The sequence below is a fragment of the Candoia aspera genome, chromosome 15 (genome assembly GCF_035149785.1).
Source record: "Candoia aspera isolate rCanAsp1 chromosome 15, rCanAsp1.hap2, whole genome shotgun sequence".
Taxonomy (NCBI): domain Eukaryota; kingdom Metazoa; phylum Chordata; class Lepidosauria; order Squamata; family Boidae; genus Candoia; species Candoia aspera.
Window position 1 is genome coordinate 9,425,353 of NC_086167.1, and position 24,475 is coordinate 9,449,827.

General features: G+C 40.4%; 2 gene segments (V, D, J or C); both read left to right on the forward strand.

The window, feature by feature from the left end:
• The window catches only part of LOC134505774 (immunoglobulin lambda variable 5-39-like), a 29,062-nt gene extending 11,691 nt beyond the window's left edge, over window positions 1-17,371 (forward strand). Inside the window, 3 exon segments of the V gene segment in view lie at window positions 3,812-4,138; window positions 12,916-12,957; window positions 16,852-17,371. Coding sequence covers window positions 3,812-4,138; window positions 12,916-12,957; window positions 16,852-17,168 — 686 coding nt within the window.
• A 6,815-nt stretch (window positions 17,372-24,186) lies between these two features.
• The window catches only part of LOC134505916 (Ig mu chain C region membrane-bound form-like), a 35,800-nt gene continuing 35,511 nt past the window's right edge, over window positions 24,187-24,475 (forward strand). Inside the window, 1 exon segment of the C gene segment in view lies at window positions 24,187-24,459. Coding sequence covers window positions 24,187-24,459 — 273 coding nt within the window.

The following is a 24,475-nucleotide window of genomic DNA, read 5'->3' on the forward strand; positions in this document are numbered from 1 at the left end:
GATGATAGATAGATATGGATGGATAGAGAGAGAGAGAGAGATGAGGTAGATGAGATAGATAGATAGATAGATAGATAGATAGATAGATAGATATGGATGGATAGATAGATAGATAGATAGATAGATAGATAGATAGATATGGATGGAGAGAGAGAGAGATGAGGTAGATAGATAGATAGATAGATAGATAGATAGATAGATAGATAGAGATGGATGGATAGATGGATGGATGGATGGATGGATGGATGGATGGATGGATGGATGATAAAGAGATGATAGATGATAGAGAGATAGAGAGATGAGATAGATAGATAGATAGATAGATAGATAGATACAGAGATAGATAGATACAGAGATACAGAGATATGGATGGAGAGAGAGAGAGATGAGGTAGATGAGGTAGATAGATAGATAGATAGAGATGGATGGATGGATGGATGGATGGATGATAAAGAGATGATAGATGATAGAGAGATAGAGAGATGAGGTAGATAGATAGATAGATAGATAGATAGATAGATAGATAGATAGAGATGGATGGATGGATGGATGGATGGATGGATGATAGAGAGATGATAGATGATAGAGAGATGAGAGATAGATAGAGATGGATGGATGGATAGATAGATAGATAAAATAGATGATAGATGATAGATAGATGATACAGATGAGAGATAGATGAGAGATAGATGATAGAGAGAGAGATGATGAGAGAGAGAGAGAGAATAGGTAGCTATGAGCAAAAAATGTAACTGATGGGTTGCTAAGTTGTAGACAACATATGTACAGATCTTCATTATATTAAGAAATCATACCCCTTAAAGCCATGGAAAAAGCTGTGTCATTCCTTGAAGAATTTGGCCGTCCTGCTGAATTTTCTGCAATAAAAAAACATTGAGAAAAATCAGATTTTTGTTAATATTGAATAGCATCCAGGTTTCCAAATTGTATTCAGCTATACACATCTTTTCATCGTACACACCTGCACAGGGTTCCAAAGAAATCCATCCTTCAATGTTTTATTATGGTCCCAGACCAGAATTACAAATAAAATACAAATTTGTACAAATACAAATGCATTAAAATGAAATAAAACAAAACATTAATGGTGGGTTCATCATTGGGCAATCAAAGTCTGCCTAATTTTACAGACAGTATAACAAAATTTTGCTGTGTTCAAAGAAACTGAATCATATTGATCAGATAGCAACATGGATTGATCATCCTTTTCCTAATATCTTAGTATGACACAACTCCTATTGTGGATTCAATTTTTGAGCAGAGCCCTATTTTGAGGTATCAGAAGATTACAGGATTACATGCTTGTTTATGACCAACTACCATGGAACCTCCTAAACTGTGGTATCAGGAAGGATCAAAAAAGTCAACTTGGTGGTTATAATCTCAGGATTCAAGCTGCTTTCTAACCTGTGTGCAGATGTGATGCATGTCAAAAAAGGGATGGAGGTTTGATTGTGCTGTTGAGGCTTCCATCTTGACTTTTTGTTCCCCCCTCTGACAGATACCCCTGCTCATAAAACCTAGTTCCTATTGAACCTCCCATTTTCTGCTGCTGTTACCCAATAGAGCGATCTTCCCCATTTCAAAAAGAAAGCTGCCAACAGATTCCCTGTAACTCACCACACAGAACAATTCCCATCATTTGTTGGGGGAAATGAGCTAAGTTGTTGTTGTTGTTATTATTATTATTATTCAATTTTTTTTACCGCCCATCTCCCCCAAAGGGGGACTCTGGGCAGTTTACAATAAAATTAATGTAATAATAATACACATTAAAATCCCATAAAAATAAAAACAAGTTGCAAATATAAAATACAATACAAATAAATATAAAATCCAAGTGGCTCTAAAGATTTCAATCCAGTGGGAGGGGCTCTAAGGCACTAGCCACCCCCAAGAATGGCTACCCACCTTCCCACCTCAAGCGAGACAGCAGAACCAAGTCTTCAGCTGGAACTCAAAACATCAAGTACCCGTGTTGCACTTAACAGAAATGGAACTAAAATGATTTTAAGTTTCTACCCCACCACAGAGAGTGTTAAAAGAAAAAAAGCAAACAAAGCAAAAAAATAATCATTGAACCAAATAGTTCCTCTTTAAGTGGAAGTGATGAATCATTAATCAGTAAAATTAATTAATTGGAAAAATCATTTAATTAATTGGAAAAATTAATTAACTGGGGGAAAAACTTTCCATTAAGTAGCCCTAGGATCAAAACACAGAAATCACAGTTGGTTAAAAAGATGGAATAGGGGTGCTCCATCTCATAGATGTCCACTGGTGGAAGATGTATTGACACTTATGAGCTGAATGATGAAAGATGGATGTTCATCAGAAAGTTGGGATACAAACCCTATGACTTAGAAATTTGGATCTGTATAATTATGGAAGGTCAGGATTTGCATTAGGATGTTGTGACACCCTTTTTATATCACCACAGTTTGTATAGGATGTCTGTGTCCACCTCCTAAGCTGTGGTGGCCAAGCATAGACTGTCTTCCAAGAATTTTATTCTTAACTTGCTTAGAGACTGAAGTCTCTCCATCATTTATGCTCCCCATATCTCTCTTTTTTCAAGGCTGAATTAATAGGAAATTAATCTATGAAATTTCACAGGAATCTCTCCAGTTAGAAATAGTTGAAAGAAAAGAAAGGAATTCTTACAGGGATGGATTGATGAAAGCTGGTAGCATGATAAGAATAGCAGCAAAGGATTTTGGTTGAATATGCTTTGTGTTTTAGTGGAAAGTAACCTTCATCTCAAGAGCATGGGACTCATTAACTTTGTTAGATATCTCTGAGGAAAATTCCATACTCATACATCAGGACTATGCATACTTCAGAAATAATCCAGGAGGAACACTTTTGATCTCAAGCACAGAACCTCCCCAATCTTCATTAAAGCAGCCCATATTTTTTCCAGCTTCCCTGTGAGTCTAAAAACAGATGCCATACTTTAAGAAGTCAGCTTGTTAAAGTTAAGGCAACTACAGCTTTTTTCAGGCTTATCCAGAAGCCAGAAAATTGATGGACAACTTTATGAGCTAGAAGAAAGGGACTCTGCTTGCTCTTACATGAGGTTCAGACCAATTCTTCCAAATCATATTTCAAGAATAGCAGCCCTAACATGTGTTTTAATCTCACCTTCCAGCTGTGACTCATTTTCCAACTGAATGGCAGAAGACTACAGTGATGAGTTTGGTTAAGACATCCAGCACTGGCCAACAGTAGAAGTCTTTCTACATAACCCCACATCAGCTGACTGAATCCCTACCATCAAGGGGATGCATTTATCTTTATTGCCTGATTCATGGACAAGACTCTGTTCTTGCTGTGATGATCATCTGGTTCCTTCACATATCACACTTTCTAACACAACAAAACAGAATTATTAATTCTTAATCAACGATCAACACATCAAAAATATGGGCCTCACCAGAGAGATAACTGAGAGAGCATCCAACCAAATCAGGGTGAGAAGCATTCAACGTAAATATCTTAGGAACCATTCAAGCAGCACCTGATTTACATGGAGGAGGAACTCCGATCTCTACCACAACAAGCAAGAAGGATATAAAACACAAGGACACACAATATATTCTCCATGGTGGATCTACTTACTGCTCCTGTTGGGCCACCAAATTTCATCAATATGTTCTGGGCTGTTTTTCTTAGCCTCTTGGTAGAGTGGTGCAGAGGTAAGATCATGTTGTATGGAACTGTGGTTCAAATGAGTGCAAGTCATGGACAGAAGGAGTGTGAAACTTTTCCCTTTTTTCCCCCCCCCCAGGATCAACCTCACAGTCTGTGGTGTCTCAACCTCCATCAGCCTCCGTGTCCCCTGGAAACACAGTGAAACTGGCCTGTACCTTGGGCAGTGGGGTCAACATTGGCAGCTACAGGATACATTGGTTCCAGCAGAAGCCTCCGAGTGCTCCACGTTTTCTCTTGCATTTCCACACAGATTCTGACAAAGGTCAAGGCTCCGGAGTTCCTTCTCGATTCTCTGGTTCTAAAGAAACCTCCACAAACACTGGCTATTTATCCATTTCTGGAGTTCTGGCAGAGGATGAGGCTGATTATTACTGTGCTACATGGTACAGCAGCACGTTTCACAGTGATGCCTTCTGATGGAGAAGTGAGACAAAAACTGTCCCTCCCATCTCTACAGCATGTTGCTTCTCAATGAGCAGTTGAAGCCTACTCCAGATCTTCTCCCTCAGAAGCAAGGAGAAGAAATATCTCATCACCACACTGAGAAAATTAGTACCACGAGGGAACACGCTGAAATATCCTAGTCCCCTGAGACATGATGTTCAGAACTGAAAACCAAGATGGTTCCTTCTCATTACTCTGGATCCAGAAAATATAGTTGCCCAGTTCATAAACTTTGGGGTCTCATCTCCTTATACCTCTCTTGGATCATGCTCATCATCACTCTGTATTACAGTCATAGGAATAACACAACAGTATTATTCCGTAAGATAAACATAGTCACGCTTGAAGTATTAAAAACATATAATAAAAAAATATGTTGAATTCAGGTAAAATACACTAATTATCTGTCTAACTCTATATGTAAAGTCTAACATGGGGCCTATTTTAACTATTTAAGTGTGTAAAATTTTAAGAATATATTGGATATGAGATATAAAACATGAAAACTACGTAGTGACTGTTATATATATATATATAGATAAGATTATATGTCTCTTGGATCATGCTCTTTGTCAAGATGAAATTACTCAGGGAAGCTGCCCTGGTTTAGTGGGTGGAGAAAAGGAAATGAATAATCCCTCAGTTGTATAGTACTGAAAGTGGCCATAGGTAAGATGAGGTGGCAGGTGGACAGAGCAATAAATATTTTTTAAGCTTTATTAATTTTTCAAGATATAATTAAAACGCAAAACACAGGCAAAATCTCTCCTTGAGGCTTTTTCAGATGCAGAGCAACCCAAGGTGGTCTAGCAACTAAAAACAATTATTAAATTAATAATTCGCCACCACCACCACCACCAGCAGTCCCTTGGGCAGGTCACAACCTTGTGATAATCACAACAGTCCTCCATCAAAACCAGTTCTGAAAAATACACCAAGCCCCCCGGATGAGGTTGAGCAAGAAAATAATGCCAATGATCTTCAGCCCTGATATCTTAAATGTAGCTTCAATGCAGGTGGCCGTTGTTATTCAGTGAGTCCCGTTTCAGTCTAAACTCAGATAAGGAAAACTTGAAGATATCTATTTTACACATTTGCAAACTTCCATCTGCCATTTTGCCCTCACATAAATGCAAACACACACAAACATAAACACATAAGATCCAGAAGTCCAGAATCCAGAAGTCCTCCAGACAGAACAGCCTGCAAAAAATCATAGATAAGGAACACGATGCCAAACATCATAGATAAGTTAAACCCGTTATCGTAGTTGACTAATCCTGGTCTGTATTTAATATCTGGTGATACATGAAGAAGCTGTGGGTCATACATCCATGGATAACAAGGCCCACCTGTATTGGAAAAGGGGGTGCCAACTAAACTGAAACACCTTTCAATCCAACATTCAGAGCACACATGCTCATTAGAAGAAAGACATGCTTTATAAAATGCAGGAACTGGCCAGATCAGCTTCAGACATAATGTTGATCCATGTAAATGCTGAACTATTCATGATAGGCAAAACCTTCTGGATGTTTGATGGAAACCTGAACTACAGCCTCCTTCAGGTCTTCCCCATGCATCAGCTAAAGATGTTGAGAAGTAGGAGCCCATTCATCCCACGGTTTTCATCATGTTGTTACCTGGGTCTTTGTGTCCTGATGTGATACCAAGCTGAAACTGAATTAAAGTAAATTTTTAAAAGATTCAACCCAAAGGCATTGAGGATAGCTGAGACACAAGTGTGAGAAGCACTCAACCAAAAAATCCTGTCTTAGGAACGACTCAAATACCACCTGATTAACATGGAGGGTAAACTTAATCTTTCCACCACTCATCACCAGTGTAACTGAGTCCATCCACCTTGCTGCTGGTTGTCCTCTTCTTCTCTTTCCTTCCACCTTTCCCAGCAGAGAGCTGGGTCTTCGCATAACGTATCTGAAGTAGGATAATTTGAGCCTGGTGAGAACTCTGGGTTGATTTGTTTGTTTGATGATCCATTGGTGTGTTTTCTTGGCTGTCCACAGTATTCCCAGGAGTATTCTCCAACATCAAAGTTCAAAGGCATCAATACTCTTCCTATCCAGCTTCTTAAAGTCCAACTTTCATTCCCATAGAGTCTCACAGGGAATACCATGGCTTTCAGGATTCTGATCTTCATAGGTATAGACACATCACAGTATTTGAATGCATAATATAATAATATAATATACTATTCCTCCATCTTTAAAAGCAGAGGTGAAACAATTCAAGAATGTCATATTAAATTACTTAGATATTTTCCATGAATATGTTTCCTTTTTTCATCTCCCAAACTTCTTTTTGCATTTATCCATTACCTATTGGATTTGCAATTTCAATCTTATTTATTTCGGCTGCATTCTCTTCTCCTCTTTGATGTATATTTATTTGTTTGTTTATTGGACTTGCATTCCACTGCAATCAGAAGAGACTCTCAATAACTCACAGATGTATAATAAACCATCCATGGGAGTCAGACAGTATATAAATTTAATAAATTATTATTATTATTATAAAACAAAACCATTAATAAAGAAAAATGCCACAGCATAATACATTCAGTCTAACTCACTGTAATATCCTTTATTTTAAAAAAATATATGGGGAAGGTGGCCAGATTGGCCTGTTTACAGTCACAAACATTTATTTGATGAGTTTTTCTTTTAACAAGATGCTTTTTTTTTCCACTAAGCAAAAAGTGTTTATTCCCCAGTGACCATTTTTAGCATCTGGGTAGCAGATGCATTATTTTCTCTTCTCTTTTTCTTCTTTATGTGACTTCTGAGTGCCAGAAATGGTAGTAACAGCCTTCACATTTGACCTATACTGGTAGTCATGCATCTTTTTTAATCCTCTGTTTTATTCAGAGGAGGAAGATAGAAAGCCAAGCAGCCTTTGGCATCTCTTTGATTCTGCTGCCACCTTCAGGACTTCTCCAAAGCAGGAAAATCCATCCCATTGCAAGTGCTGGATTGCAAAAGAAAGGTGGCAATTTAAGATGAACATGCAGCACCATTCAGAATCATCAGAGGGGGATATGAACCAAGTTATGAGCATAACCTCTTGCTGCTTTGATGCCCAGATTGCAACTGAAAAAACAGCTCCAAGGCCAGATCTTGCCAGCAGGTGGTGAAATAGGTCAAGAAGACACCATGTTCTGTCCACAGATTGGTCAAGCTAAGCATCAACCAAAGTATCCCCTTGGCAAAATCAAAATGATGCTCTGGCTGGATATGGAAATGAGCAATCACTATTTATTATTTATTAACCCATTATTTTATTAATATAATCAATAATCAATTGATTATGTATTAGTACCATCACATTTCAGCAGTCCAAAGTACAAGTATTGAAGTTAAGGACTACAGATTGCTCCTAGAACCTATCTGGGTAGGAATTTAATCATTCATCTTTGAGTATATACTGGATGTCTTGGAGTAAGAATTGGCATAAAAAAGAGACTTTGTTTGTGCTATTGAACTGGAATAGCCACCTCACAATTTAAAATTCAGAAAATTATTACACATAGGAGATAAGGTCAGCACAGTTTTTTCATTTTGTGTAGGGTTGTGTGAACAGTCAATTCACCGTTGAAAGGTGGTTTGTTCAAATCTCATCATCCATCCAAACTCACTAGATCAATTTGTCCAAATGATTTGAATGGTCAAATCAATATGGCAGTTCAGTTGCTTCCATGTGTATGTAAAAGCACCTTTCCCCAAACTGAATAGGTAATTAAGCTCTGTGTTTTTCATGTAATTGTTTTAACATCAATTTAACTTTAACGATCAAAATCTAATTCTGAATAGAAACAAATCAATGTTTTGAAAAGAAATCATAAACCAAATCTGATCATTGGCACTTCCATACTACTGAACTTTGAGTGGTATTCAAGTGAGAATTGTGTGTGTGGGGGGGGGGGGGTTGAACAATTTACTGAAACTTGCAAATTTCTTTTTTGCTAAAGTGTGTTGTGTTGCTCTTCAGGATGTATTGTTGTTCCAGAGAATGAAAATTAATATATAGCTTCTTAGGAGTTAATAGTAATCAAGATGTTATAAATATTGGCAAATGTAATCAGGTTAAGCTGAATTGATTGGTCTTCCATCAAATCAGTAAATTAGTAAAAAAAATTCCATTGGGGGCATTCCTATAATGTAAAAGTGGTGGAATTCCCTCTCAGTGGATTTTTTTCCCCAGTAGTAACTGTACAAATATCTACTGTGTCAGGGTCAGGCTCACTTCGCAATAAGACACGGACTCACTTAATGGGTATTAAGGATTTCTGGTTTATTGGAATGGTGGCTGACAGAATGAAAAACGGGAACGGGGGTGCGGTGGTGATGCGCCCTGTTTATACCCTCTTGCGGGGTCCCGTGCTCCTCCACCCTTCATTGTCCCCAATCCCTCTTGATGGGTTCCTTGATGGCTGTGTGGGCGTTTTCCCGGTGTCGTTCCTTGTCTTCTTGGTTCCGGTGTGTCCTCCAGGGCACCAGGTGCGGCTTATCGCTGCTTATCTGAAGCCCTTCTCTTCAGCTGCATACGAGTCCATGGGTGTGGGTGCTTTGGGTGCTTGGATTAAGCACTGTTTTAATTATCTCCTTCCCCTTTTCCTTAATGATCATGATCCACGTTGTGAGGCTCTTTGTGCCTTGCAACGGGGTCATGACATACTGGAAGTATTCTAATTTCCTGCACTGAGCAGAGCTTTGGATTACTGGCTTACAAGTCTTCTCCAGTCCTGATTTTAACAATGAATGTCGAACTCTAAGAAAATCTGTTTCTACATGTGTACTGTTCTTTTAATAACAACCTCAAATTCGCCACCTATCCCTTTTTAGCCACTAACTGTACATCACTGACAGATGTTTGGGTAATGGACAGGGAGAACATCTCTCCTTCCCCACCTGAGGACTGTTAGATACAAAATGCGAAGTCATGTGGTAAGAAAAACAGTTCTCTGTGGTTTCCGAAAATACCAGATGGATCTGAAGCATGTTTGTTCCTGAAGCATTATCAGTTGCCTTCCGAAGCAGAGAAGGAAGTATTCAAGCTTGGTGTGTATGGATTGGGCTTTACTTGATTACATCAATTACATAGCTTTCCCTCCCTCTCTTGCGGTTGTTTTTGTGGAAGTCTTCTGGATCTTCTGGATGGCCAGGAAATGGGGCCACTTGGCCATATGGAAGCCATTTTGAATAACACTTCTCTAATGGATATATTAATGGCATGAGGCAAATGTTATGGAAATACAACAGGATGTCACCCTCTTTTTTTTTTTAAGCTCTTATTTTTAGGCCACAGGTACCACTGTGTTTTTCAGGTAAATCAGGAGCACAGCTCTGCCAAGATTAACCAATTATTAAACTGGGTTTACAACAAAATGTCACACAACACACCTGTTTAGGAGCCTACATTCCACAAATAATTGTACCTGGATGTTGGTTTGATTCTGTTTCTGTTGCTCAGATTGTCAGTATTGTGTGTTCACTAAATGTGCCTTCTAGAGGAGTTTCAGGGCACTTTTCTTTGTTTACTTTTTCTTCTCTAAAGATTTGCCATACTTCTGGATATACTGGGGCTTCCCCAGTCTTTCTAGAACCTTCCTATTATATGTGGATGATGCCATTTTGGATATAAAAGAACCTGTTCTTTGGAAAATGGAGAAAAACAGCACTAAATGGATTATAATTTTCCCAGTCAGAGAGCAAGACCTCCTGTAGAACAACCACTGTCCTGCATCGAAAGAAAATTGCATTTCATTTTTTGGATTCATGCCCAGGGATCTTTCCAAAATGCCTACTATTTCCCAGCAGAAGATTTTCATGGGTACGATCCATTGGACAAAATGGACCGGTTTTACCTACTTCTCAGTGTCTTCCTCTCTGCCTCTGCCTTTTATTTGTCAAGGATGCTACAATGACAGCCCTTCTCTTTGGCAAAGTATTTGGAATGATCCTGGATGGGAGCACCTTAATTCTTCAGATTCAAAACATCAAAGGAAGCTCACGGTGGACCTGAAATTCAGGTAGGAAGGGAAGCAACTTCCCTATGGTTTTAATCCCTCTTCAATTGTTATGACTGATTGCTACAATCTGAATTATTCGAGTGTGGGGGTATTTAAGAAACCAGTGATATCATTTTATTCCTGAAATAAATTAGTATTAAGCAAATATTTGGGAATGGAAGAGCAGTGTTGATGATGGATTGCAAAAGAATGTGGGATCCATGCTGTTGTATGGGATTTCATGGAAATAGATTACATTTTGAGCAGAGTGTTCTTTGTATTTGGGAGATTATCTTAGTGGGAAAAATAGGATGCCCATTGCAAAGGGCTTTAATAGATTATGCTATCCAATTGCCTGCTAGTTCAGAAAAATGTGGAAATATAAATGTGTCTGCAAAATGAGTAAGTTTTGCAAAGTGAATTACGACTTTGAAGAAGGACCTTAGTAGAAGCAAGGGTGTTGGATTCAACCCAAAACAGCTGGAGCAGATTCGCTCTACAAAATGAGTGATGGAGTTGTGAATAAAATCCAAGCTGAAAGCATTGTCACTCCTGGTATGTTAAAACAAACATGGACAAATCTGACAGATTTGCATCGTCCTGTTTTAATTTTTAAAAACCTTCATTTTTTTCTACCTTATTTATGAAACAGCAAGTACATTTTCACCTATTTGTATAAAAGCAGAAAAAAAAACAATTCTTGCCCATCTGCACTGGTCATAGTCAATAGGAACAAGCATTCTTTACTAGTATTAAGAGAATCAGGCATTCTGTTATCTTAGGTAGCTAGTACAGAAAAAGAATTGTCAGAAAACCTTAATATAGCATATGGGGGGGGGGGGGAAGTGAAAGGATTCAAATCTGGAGCTAACCATTCAAAATCCTTTATGAAGAAGGAAGACTGATCAGAATCACTCTCTCTCATACTCAGTTTATCTTACTTTCTGTCCTGGTGGTTTCTGTCCTGCAAATGCAGAATTTTGAAAACATTGGCAACTGAGCAAAATTATCACCTACCCTTAGCTAAAACTACTAGAGAAAAAAAACAAGGAAAATCTGTAAACTTTGCAACATACAAATTATGGTTACAGACTAGAGATATTTCTCCCCAAAAAAGGTCTATGCTCTTGAGCCCCACAACAACAACAACAAAAAATCAGTAGAATGACCCAGACAATGAATAAAGAAATTAAGTTTATTTTCAGGAAAAACATCTAGGTTGAGTCAAGAGCTCACTCTAAACTGGTTAATGAGTTAATTAAATTAAATATTTATTTTCCAATGTCTGGAAGTGCCCATCCAAGAAAAGAAATAGAGATCACAAGTGTTCTAGTACTATGTGAATTGTCAAAAAAATAAAAGGAAAAGTTTGGATAGGAAGAAAAGGGGGGAAAATGAATTGTCATTTGAACTGATCAAGGCTGGTGGAAACCACTTGGAATAGATTAATCTCTGCAAACATCTCATGAAGGGTGTGTGAAACCTATAGCCCTTCAGAAGTTACTTTTCCCTTTCAGTATAGATAATACTGAGGTATGTTGGGCTATAATTCAACAATATTTAAGATGGTAGTTATATACTATGTTAACACCAATAAAGTTGTGCATGACATAGGGCCTGTCTCCAATTGTTTCGGCTCACTCCACCAGAACTAACATGCTCTGGGTCCCTTCCATTAAGCAATGCCATCTCGCTGGACCCAGGAGTCGTACCTTCTCCATTGCAACACTTGCCCTGCAAAACAGCCTTCCTCCAGGGATCCAGATGGTCCCAACTCTATTAGCCTCTTGTAAGGCTTTAAGGATATGGCTGTTCCCTCAGGCATTTGAGCCAAGAGGTTGAGTAAGCTCCACTGTGGACTGGTTTATATTGTTCTCCTCTTCACTGTAGTTAGTAGGAATGATTCCTGCAACCGGACATCTGTTATTTGGATTGTTGATTTTCATTGTTGGTTTTAATCCTTGTACACCCCCCAGGTTCATTGCTGTGAGGTGGGCAGCCATATCAATTGTAGAAATAAATACATGGGTAAATATAATGTCTGCTTGACCCCTAGTCTGACCTAATTCTTGCAGATAAATTATCTAAGGATAACTGCTTTACGTAACTCCCTGTTCAATATTCATATGGGTGAACTTCTGTTGTTAGTTGCCGTTGAGTCATTTACAACTCTACGTATAACCCTACGTATAACAGAACGAAATGCTGTTCAGCTTTGCGCCATGTGCCTGACTGTTCCAATGTTTGCATCCCTTGTTGCTGTAATTGTATCAATCCATCGCCTTGAAGGCCTTCCTCTTTTCCGCTGGCCCTCAACTTTACCAAATGTGTGGTCCTTTTCAAGCAATCGGTCTTTCCTGACGATGTGCCCAAAGTATGACAGTCTAAGCCTAGTTATAACTTCTAGATCTGTGTTTTTTCCACTTGTGGCTTATTCTGGGCTTTTGAGATGCAACATCAGCTGGTGCTCTGTTGAGATTCTTGCCAGGATTTCCAAGATCGTGGCTTCCTGCTTTTACAGCTTGGAGCAGCTCATTTTTCCCAATCAATTATTCTCCAATTACAAATATTTCTGCACCAATGTTATGTGAAGTTTATATCTCCAAGGCTTTGCCATGTCAGAACCCTCCACCGAGGTGGATCTGGTTCAGATCAGAAAGCAGAAGTACACTTCTGGAGGAAATATTTTTGTACGACCATTACTCACTGTGTGTATGTCTTCGGGCCCGGAACCCAGCTAACTGCCACAGGTAAGTCTCTTTAAAATGCAGATACAATTGTTTTCCAACTGTTTTTGGATTTGTGTTGCTTTTTCCTTCCCAAACTGTGTCTGTGTCAAATGTAGCATCTTCAATGTGGCTCAGATGGTCACATTCAAAAGTTGCTCAGATTTTCTGTTTAGTATTGCAGAAAGAACTCTCAAATAGATGAAGCAACAGACTGTTTTTCTGTTTTTGTTTTTGTTTTTTTGTTTTGAGCTGATTAAAACTGAAGTACAATGTACCCTTCCTTGGGATTAACCTTTGTTTACAGAGGGGGATTAATTATTAATTAATTAATTTCCCCCCCTAGGTGTTGTGTTTTTGTGTGTGTGTGTGTTGCAAGACTTTGGAGTGTGAGTTTTCATGCTTTATCTGAAAACGGCAGCTGCAGTTTTAAAAAATAGGGAAATAGAACTTGTAACCTTAAAAAGAATATTCAATTTTTCTCTTGCCTGAATGTTAACATCGTTTTATCTAATTGCAAAGATTCCTCCTGCTAATGCCAACAGATGTGAATAGAAGACATAAATGAGGGAAGGCTGATGATAATCTCTAAAATTCTAAATAGATTTTTTTCCCCATGAAAATAAGTCTTAGACAAGTAACACTGTTGTTTTTGGGTTAAGTCCACCAATGATCAGTTTTAAAAAGAAGTCAAGATCTGTGACTAATATTTTGGTTCATGGAGTCCTGGTATATCATCTAAAAATAATCTTAAAACATTATTCACATTATATTAGTACCTAATAATAAATCAGAACATATTTAAAGAGATGCATTGCTTGGTAATTTACCAATCCTAAGCAAAATGCTCTGATACTAAAAAATGATTTTTAAGAATTGAGTTTACACATTTGTTTTATTTTGTAAATGGAAAGGAATTTTTGTAAATAGAGGTGAAGTTTCACAATGGGATAAAATGAAACATGATATAGGACCAATCTGGAGCTAGAGATTTGAAAATTGCATATCAAAATGACAAAATCTCAAACTCCAGTGGGCTAAAATCAGCTTGAACTCCTGGGTTTGGTTGGTTTTTCTTGTTTTATTTTGTTTTAATTTATTTTGCCTAGAAAACAAATCACACCATAGATACAGGGTGAAGGAAATATGACATAGCAATAGATAATAAAATATACAGTAAGAACAATGTCAGAGATTTTCTTGTTGATTGATAGTTGACAGCATCTAGTGCTGATCAGAACTTGCTACCTATCAAGATGGGCTTTCTAATTTTAATTCCTCTATCCTCAAATCAACTCTTCATTCCGTTAGGAAAAATATCCATTTTCTCCCTGTCTTAGGCAACCAGTTCCTTTGCTTAAATTAAAAAAAAATGAAATCAACCAGGGCACTCCCAAATGTTTAATTAGAACTGGGACTCTGGATGAGGAGATATTTGATCTATTGCATTCGTGCCCCTTTTCTCATTCTCAGCAACCACTCCTCAGATTGCTGGTTTTACGACTGTTTACAAATTAGCAAAGGAATTTTTGGAATGCAATGTTTTATACAGATCCTGTCTAGATTATTTATTTTATTGGAGTATATTTATACTACCTTTTCTTTCATTATGGAATTGAAAATGGCCAGATTCAAAAGTCTGTAGCTTCAGTTGCATCCTTGATTGATTGATTCATTGATTGACTGATTGATTGACTGATACGTTCCTTTCTGTCTTAGTGTTCTGTTCCATGTATCTCTTTACTAAAGCCAATTTCAATCTATCTAGAATTCTTGGCCAAACTGCAAACTACAAATCATTTGAGGTGTCCTTTTTGGTTCAGGGGGACTGTACTGGCAAAAACTGATTATAGATTGCAGATTTACAAGCTGATCCTAACTTGATTGCTACAGCTTAAGTAAAACTGAAAAGTTAGACTTCTGAATGCTGTACTAGTAATGGTTCAAGTTAATATCAGAAGGGCCAAAACGGGGTTTTGAGGCAGCTTTCCTCTCAAGCCTTCAGTATATTCCCAAACCAAACCATATTCATCACTGAAATGTGACTTTTAAAATGGCAGGGTTCATTAAATACAGGGAAAAAACTAAGTTAAACAAGTTAGTGTACATGTTTAACTGAGGGTTTTTTTTAAGTTTTAACTTTAAATTACATTAGAATTTTTTTATTATTTTATTGTTGGTGTCTTAAGTCAGTGTTGTCTCCTGGCAACTGCCTGGACAAGTTGCTGAAGATTTCCTGGCAAGATTTGCAAAAGTGGTTTGCCTTTGCCTGCTTCTTCCTAGGGCTGAGAGAGAGGGACTGGCCCAAAATCAACCAGTTGGCTTCGTGCCTAAGGCAGGACTAGAACTCACAGTCTCCCGGTTTCTAGCCTGATGCCGTAACCACCACACCAAAAAATGACGCCAAAAAAAAATTCTAATGTTGGACAGCCAAACTGGATCTCTAACATGAGAATTATTATTGGCTTTGTTTCACAAAACCTCTTCGTTCTGGGCCCAGCTATTTTGGGGAGGTCAATTTCTCCTGGCCTGGTAGATACAAGATTAATTCAACATTGCTAATAAATAGTTCGGATAGTGGTTAAGGCACCAGGTTAGAAACTGGGAGACGGTGAGTTCTAGTCCTATTGTGGGCACAAAGTCAGCTGGGTGACCTTGGCCAGTCGCTCTCTCTCAGCCCTGGGAAGGAGAAAATGGCAAACCACTTCTCCAACCAACACAGAATAAGTTTTTAGTCCTGTCTCATCCAGTTGGAATCTAACACCAACTGGAGATCTGTAAGGCCTTTTCCACAAAATGTCAAAAGAAAGCTGGGTTAGGAGGGTCGACCGCACTTCCTTTTGCACCGAGGTTAAAGACTCTTCGAAAGCTGGGTTGAAGTCAAAGAGAAGGATACATTCCTTGAAACTCAACTCTGTTTCTGCCCTATAATTCTTTTGTGCATAAAGATATTTTTTCCCAGGAAAACAATACAGGATTCTGGATAGGAGCTCACGTCGTAGACTGTTCCATCACTGACAACGAACATCCTTAGGCTCAGGGACTCTAAATCATTTATTTCTCTCATTCTCTCTCTCTCTGAATCTCACACACACAGGGAGAGAAACCAGCTGTGGGGACAGGCAGGGGTTGGATCTGAATATAGAATAGGCAGTGAGTTTCCCATTTTTCCTGGCCTGGTAGATACAAGATTAATTCAACATTGCTAATAAATAGTTCGGGTAGTGGTTAAGGCACCAGGTCAGAAACTGGGAGACGGTGAGTTCTAGTCCCACTGTGGGCACAAAGCCAGCTGGGCGACCTTGGCCAGTCGCTCTCTCTCAGCCCTGGGAAGGAGGCAATGGCAAACCACTTCTCCAATCTTGCCCAGAAAGCTGCAGGGACGTTTCCTAACGGCTCACTCTTGCCCAGATGTTCTGTTGAGACATTCTTCTTTGTCTGCTACAGAAACGCATAGAAAAATACGGTAAGTGCTGCGTAAACAGTGTTCAACTAATCAGAAAAATATTGCTCTTCGAAACGTTCTTCTTAGAGAATTGGAAGTGAGAAGTAAAATGGAAATGGGGTTTATGCTCCAGGACCAAACACTTAACGGGAACCCATTTTCTCCATTCAGTATAAGAGCCGCCTGTGGTATCAGAATTACCTTCGGAATACAACCAAAGTGGTCCCAACCTCCCCTCTAGCTCTCCAACCGCCTTTTTCTCCCCCTGAAGAGCACCTCTTATGACCCGGACTGTCTTGCCAATCTAGTCTTCTGAGAAATTCTGCCTTGAGGTATTTGCTTCCCCACTCCCTCCCCCGGAGTCCTGAGGAGGCAGTCTAGGTGTCCATGTTACCAATCCTCTTCTTCTACCAGTGCTCTGTTAAAGTTTGAGGGTTCCGTGTGAGACTTCATGAGATCTTCCTCTCTTCCAGGTCAGCCCACAGTGCCTCCTCAAGTGCGACTCTTTGGTCCTTCCCAGGAGGAGGTGGAAAGACAGGAGGCCACCTTGTCGTGTCTCATGATCGACTTCTACCCGTCTGGTCTCACCGTAGAATGGAAGGCTGATGATAAGCCGATCACAGCTGGAGTGGAGACAACCAAAGCCACCAAACAGGGCAGCAGCTATGTTGCCAGCAGCTACCTGAACATCCCCGCAGCTGACTATCAAAAGCATGCAACTTACACCTGTGAAGTGACACACGAAGGAAAGACCTTCAGCAAGTCGGTGTCACCATCGGGAAGTTGTTAATGCAGTCGTGAATCCTTGTCCTGCCGTCGGGCAGCAGGAAAGAGCCCCTCCTCCATGGCTCTCCTTCATTGGTCTTAGCTCGATCAATGACGTCTACTTCTGTCCCCTTTAGTTACGCTCCTGCATCCTCCCCATGCCTCCACCCCCTGAAATCAATCCCCACCCCCACTTGACCTCTTAGATTCTACTGTTAGCACATTAATAAAGATGGATGTATTTCATTTCTGCGGTGGTTCTCCCAAATTGATCAAGAATACAAAGCTATATAAACTTTCCTGTCTCAGAGGAAAAGCACTCTGTCCCCAAGATCCTATTTCACAGTTAACCAGTCGCAGTACCAGAAAAGTAAGGCTTGAGAATGTCAAATAGCGTCATCAGGTTCCGGATGCCTCTGTGGGTGTGGCAATAAATTCATAGCATATTTATGAACTCACGCATCTAAATTCTTCTCAAGTTTGAAAGGGAAATGCCTTGTTCTCCAGTCGTAATGGTAGCAGATTTGGGGAAATATGGGACCACAGTGGCCGTTCCAATAATTCTAGCCATTGCTCCATCAGATAGAAAGGTAGGGTTGAACGAAAGGGGACATTTTGCTCTGACACTCAATCTCCGGTCATCACTAGATTCTAACATTCTGTTCTAATTGTGAAGTCCTGCAGTATCATCCAGTATCATTTCGCCCCTTGAAATCTATCCCCCTCCCTTTGTCTTTAAGCTTCTACAATGAGAAGATTCATAAAGATGGGTGTATTTCATTTCTGCTGTGGTTTTGACCAAATTATGTTGAGAATACACACAGAATTCTGCTCGATCAATGTAGGGGCCTCTGTCATTCAGCACCCTCTTTCTCAATGGCCCAGCAGATCCAACGTAAGATACAAGCCTACGAGGCAACCTGAAGTACCAAAACCCATTTAGTTCTGGTTCCAGATTTTCCAGAAGATGCAGGTAAGAAGGTGTTCCTGGAGCTTCTTTGAGTGATCTCACACACTCTAAGCCTTGGTCCAGCTTCTAAATGGAATGCATTGCATTTCTCCTAAACGAAGGGGGGGAAGGCATGGTTTAATACCAGTGGGATACACCCTTCAACAATCTCAAGTAAGCTTTGCACCAAAAGAAATCCGGTTTGGATCATACTTTCTTTGAACTTCTACCTTCAGGTTGTGTCTCATCTGCAACTCCTTAAGTCTGCCTTAATTTTTCCCTTCAAGTGTAACCTGATAAATTAGCTGACCACATCATTCAGACTTTCACCTGTGGTCCCACTCTTCTCTCTGTTGCTCATTACCTTTCCATTTGGACCACTACGGGCTTTTAAAACACATTCCGATAATCGGTGGGCTTACCTGAAGGACTGACACCAGGCACTCAGTGTATGAGTTAAGGAACGATTGTCATTTTTTCCTTAGTCCTACATGTCAAGCAGAAAGAAGCAGCAAGTATGGTGTCTAGATCTCTGTTAATTGATTGATTACTGCATTTGGTAGAGCTACCCAACTTCAGAAAGACTCTGGGTGGCTTACAATATGTCAAATACATCTTTTCAAACCACACCCAAAACCTATAACCACCTACACCAAACAGGAACCATAACATTCAACATGTATCCTAGATCGCTTCCTGAGACCTAGGCATTGCTGAGCAATCATGGAATGCTTTCTGGGGGGCGGGGGAGAAGACAATGAAGAAACAGATTCCAATAACACGTATATTATTCTGCTAATAATATGGTACTAATATGTACTAACACAAACAAGATCAGAATAGGCATCTGGGTTTTAGCCAGAGCTCAGGCTTCTTGGGATCACAAGGAGAACCTTCCATGTGAGAACATTGCCACGGCAGTGATGACATGGAGTAGAGGCCCGTCAAACTATTCCTCAGACCAGCACCAAGAACCGCCAAAACACATCACCAATTCTGGAGATCAATACTGATCAAAAAGCTAAACTCTCTCCGAGAAACATTAGCATGACGCAGTGGCCATTTATGGACACTCCAGCTAAGATTATGGATAATGAATCTCACGGGGTTTGGGCCACGTCCGGCTCTATCTCCATGGTGTTTGTTCCATCAACATCATCCCCTTCTTAGCTTTGGGGATAATCACATGTAGCTCTTCCGTAAAAGATCCTAATGAACTTTACAGAAACCTATCTGACCTGGAACAGATGGACATCCATTCAAATCCAGTGGATCCACTATACTTGAGGCCTGTTGGTCATCTCCTCATAAGTCTATTGATACGAGTGCTACAATGTGTGGTGGGCTATGGAAGTCGCAATTGAACAGAGCTCGTAGAAGATGGAAATGAAGGATGGACAAGGATCATGAACCAAATCCCATAAAAACAAGGCCAACTGGTCTTCCTCCCATGAGTTCTAGGAACGGTGCCATTCATTGCTGGAAAGACATACCTTGACGCCTATACTTTACATGAAGTCGACTTATATCTTCTATAAACAGCCACTCAGTGCATTCTTGAATTAATTAGCATTGAGCCCTCTAAGGGTTAACCAGCAGGTAACTGGGGCAGTTCATATTCACACCCAGATAATGGCCTAGCACATTCAATTGGATTTTTAAGAAGCTATCTGAACAAGACAAAACACCACTGCCTAGAAAGGTCTGAGGAAGACTTCACTGAAGAAACAGATTCTACGTCTCTCAGACTGGATATGCCACTCTGTGGTTCTTCCACATGCATAGATCGAAGGTTCATCCATGTTGCTTCCATTGATAAAGGCACCGTGTCCAGTTGAATACCTCAGGACCTGCACTGCTGGTGAACGGTGTTCATAAAAGCCAACAGGAACCAAGTACGTGCTCTATTTTCCCTCCCATAATGCTCCGTTGAACTATTGTCTACCAAATCTTCAGAATACCAATGATTGTTGTCCAGGTGCTCATTTGTTTCCCAGTTGAAGTCAGGATTTATGAGGTATTGACTCCAATAGGTTTCAATGACATCAATGTTCAAAGAAACAAAGGCAGGTTTTTGTATGGCTGTGTGTCACTGTGGTGGACCTTCGGAAGAGGAACGCAAGTAACCGTCATAGGTAAGTCAATTAATTGATCCCAAATCTTCCTTCCTACGTGTGATCTTTTTGCTTTTTCGTCGTTTTGCCCTTCTTTTCCTACTCTGACTGCATGCCACTTGATTCTAGGGTTGCTTGTGATTAATCAACAATGATTTCTTCCAATCAGAATGAAATATTTAGCCTTGGTCAAAAGGGGCTGATTCAAGTCCATATTATCCGATCTTCCCTCTTCCCCGGATACACTGGGGAAACTTCATGGTCAGGGTCAACGAGATATTGAGAAATCTCATCTATGGCTACTTTTATTCTCGGACCTAATTTTCCTGTGCATTAAGGGCTGATGGAGAGGTTAATTTTCATTGTGTTCTCTTGGATGGAACTGAATGGGACTGTCAGACGAAAGAAAGCTTTGAGCTTGGCATTCCATGCTTAGATTTTCCAGGCAGAATTAAGCAAGCCAAGTATGATAGACCATCAATACGATGCATTGCTTGTGCAGTTCCTAATCCAAAGACTCCATCTTCTCAGGCTGTTGATAGATAATGCAGAGGAGGGTCCCAAGTATTGGGGACAATTTTGTGTAATCTTACATCCTCAAAATTACATAGAAGAGTTGCAGCGTCTGATAACAATGCATCATTCGTTCCAAAGGCCACAATCAATCAAAGCAGGGAGGCAAATCTTTATTTCGTATCCTGATGGCTTCTTGGGTTTTTTAAAAATTCTTTTTATTTAATTTATCCAAATTTACTATAGCCCCACAGCTCCAATGGACTCTGGGCAGTCATCTCCCTTTGATTGAGAAGGGATCCACCCCAGCATCTCCCACAGATTAGAACTTTGGGGTGGGTACCCACATTAGGCAGCCCCACCTTCCAGAAAGAAAATTGGATTCTCCCACCAAGTAATCTTGGGGAAATGTTCTAGCCTTAGGTGTCAGCACCCTAGGATTGTGTGCATCAGAGGACTGGGTATGAAGGAGGAACCAGCTACAGATTCAGAGAGGACTATACCATTTGTCTATAATAACATCCACCACCTTCATAGCAAACCAGAATCCTTGTTTCCTCTCCCAGAAATGTAGGCATTGGGATGAGCCTTATACCAGACACCCCGTGACCAGTTGGGTCATCCCTTCAGGGATATTTCCTTACCGGATTCCTCATGCCTTCAACAGTGGCAGAGCTTCTAACGTCCTGCCTCCACTGGAAAAGATCTCAAAAATTCAGGGATTTATTCAGAGAAGTATCTGCTTTGAAAATAGCCCATGTCATCCATATTGAACGGTGTAGCACAGTCAAACATCAGGAGCTGTTTTAGGGTAATTTTTATTGTATGTCCTCAAATCTTTTATAAAATTTTCCCAATTTTGGTTCCATGGGAGTCATGGGCCCTGGATTTTCGATGCGTTCTCTAAGTTGGCCCATTTGAGGTTCCTGGCTTCAACAATTGTTGGTGTATGACACACCGTCTTGCCTGCTTAAAGGTTACAAACAGACAGGCACCAGCATTGTAGAAGTGTATCGATTCAAAAGATTTAACAGAAATAAGTAATGTGAGATGGAAGTAATGGGCTAGATCAGTTCGTGTTGTCCATGTTCCAGACATTCAGAATGCTGCTATTTTTCTCCTGCATGTCTTAAACAAATGATACGAAATTTAAATCCAAAACATTTCTTTCAAAAATAACTTGATCCGGGGCCCTTAAGGAACGGATCAGCTGAGTGGGAAAAATGTCTCACCTCCTCAAAAGAGTAAGGTGCCTTTCAGAGAGAAACTGCAAGAGGGCTTTGGGTGGTGTGCATGGCATGCACATCCTTCCAATCCCTTGACATGGAATAAGGAGATCAGAATGACATTCTGAACATTTCATCAAGACTGGGCTATGGGTACCAACACAGAATAAGATCCTAACTTGATTGCTACAGCTTAGGTAAAACTGAAAAGTTAGACTTCTGAATGCTGTACTAGTAATGGTTCAAGTTAATATCAGAAGGGCCAAAACGGGGTTTTGAGGCAGCTTTCCTCTCAAGCCTTCAGTATATTCCCAAACCAAACCATATTCATCACTGAAATGTGACTTTTAAAATGGCAGGGTTCATTAAATACAGGGAAAAAACTAAGTTAAACAAGTTAGTGTACATGTTTAACTGAGGGTTTTTTTTAAGTTTTAACTTTAAATTACATTAGAATTTTTTTATTATTTTATTGTTGGTGTCTTAAAGTCAGTGTCGTCTCCTGGCAACTGCCTGGACAAGTTGCTGAAGATTTCCTGGCAAGATTTGCAAAAGTGGTTTGCCTTTGCCTGCTTTTTCCTAGGGCTGAGAGAGAGGGACTGGCCCAAAATCAACCAGTTGGCTTCGTGCCTAAGGCAGGACTAGAACTCACAGTCTCCCGGTTTCTAGCCTGATGCCGTAACCACCACACCAAAAACTGACGCCAAAAAACAATTCTAATGTTAGACAGCCAAACTGGATCTCTAACATGAGAATTATTATTGGCTTTGTTTCACAAAACCTCTTCGTTCTGGGCCCAGCTATTTTGGGGAGGTCAATTTCTCCTGGCCTGGTAGATACAAGATTAATTCAACATTGCTAATAAATAGTTCGGGTAGTGGTTAAGGCACCAGGTCAGAAACTGGGAGACGGTGAGTTCTAGTCCCACTGTGGGCACAAAGCCAGCTGGGTGACCTTGGCCAGTCGCTCTCTCTCAGCCCTGGGAAGGAGAAAATGGCAAACCACTTCTCCAACCAACACAGAATAAGTTTTTAGTCCTGTCTCATCCAGTTGGAATCCAACACCAACTGGAGATCTGTAAGGCCTTTTCCACAAAATGTCAAAAGAAAGCTGGGTTAGGAGGGTCGACCGCACTTCCTTTTGCACCGAGGTTAAAGACTCTTCGAAAGCTGGGTTGAAGTCAAAGAGAAGGATACATTCCTTGAAACTCAACTCTGTTTCTGCCCTATAATTCTTTTGTGCATAAAGATATTTTTTCCCAGGAAAACGATACAGGATTCTGGATAGGAGCTCACGTCGTAGACTGTCCCATCACTGACAACAAACATCCTTAGGCTCAGGGACTCTAAATCATTTATTTCTCTCATTCTCTCTCTCTCTGAATCTCACACACGCAGGGAGAGAAACCGGCTGTGGGGACAGGCAGGGGTTGGATCTGAGTATAGAATAGGCAGTGAGTTTCCCATTTTTCCTGGCCTGGTAGATACAAGATGAGTGAAGCATTACTAATTCATAATTGAGGTAGTGGTTAAGGCGCCAGGCTAGAAACTGGGAGACGGTGAGTTCTAGTCCCACCGTGGGCACAAAGCCAGCTGGGTGACCTTGGCCAGTCGCTCTCTCTCAGCCCTGGGAAGGAGGCAATGGCAAACCACTTCTCCAATCTTGCCCAGAAAGCTGCAGGGACGTTTCCTAACGGCTTACTCTTGCCCAGATGTTCTGTTGAGACATTCTTCTTTGTCTGCTACAGAAACGCATAGAAAAATACAGTAAGTGCTGCGTAAACAATGTTAAAATAATCAGACAAATATTGCTCTTCCAAACATTCTTCTTAGAGAATTGGAAGAGAAAAGTAAAATCGGAATTGTGTTTGTGCTCCAGCACCAAGCACTTCATGGGAATCCATTTTCTCCATTCAGTATAAGAGCCTCCTGTGGTATCAGAATTACCTTCGGAATACAACCGAAGTGGTCCCAGCCTCCCCTCTAGCTCTCCAACCGCCTTTTTCTCCCCCTGAAGAGCACCTCTTATGAACCGGACTGTCTTGCCAATCTAGTCTTCTGAGAAATTCTGCCTTGAGGTATCTGCTTCCCCACTCCCTCCCCCGGAGTCCTGAGGAGGCAGACTAGGTGTCCATGTTACCAATCCTCTTCTTCTACCAGTGCTCTGTTAAAGTTTGAGGGTTCAGTGTGAGACTTCATGAGATCTTCCTCTCTTCCAGGTCAGCCCACAGTGCCTCCTGAAATGCAACTCTTTGGTCCTTCCCAGGAGGAGGTGGAAAGACAGGACGAGGCCACCTTGTTGTGTCTCATAAGCGGCTTCAACCCACCTGGTCTCACCGTAGAATGGAAGGCTGATGATAAGCCGATCACAGCTGGAGTGGAGACAACCAAAGCCACCAAACAGGGCAGCAGCTATGTTGCCAGCAGCTACCTGAACATGCCCGCAGCTGACTATCAAAAGCATGCAACTTACACCTGTGAAGTGACACACGAAGGAAAGACCTTCAGCAAGTCGGTGTCACCATCGGGAA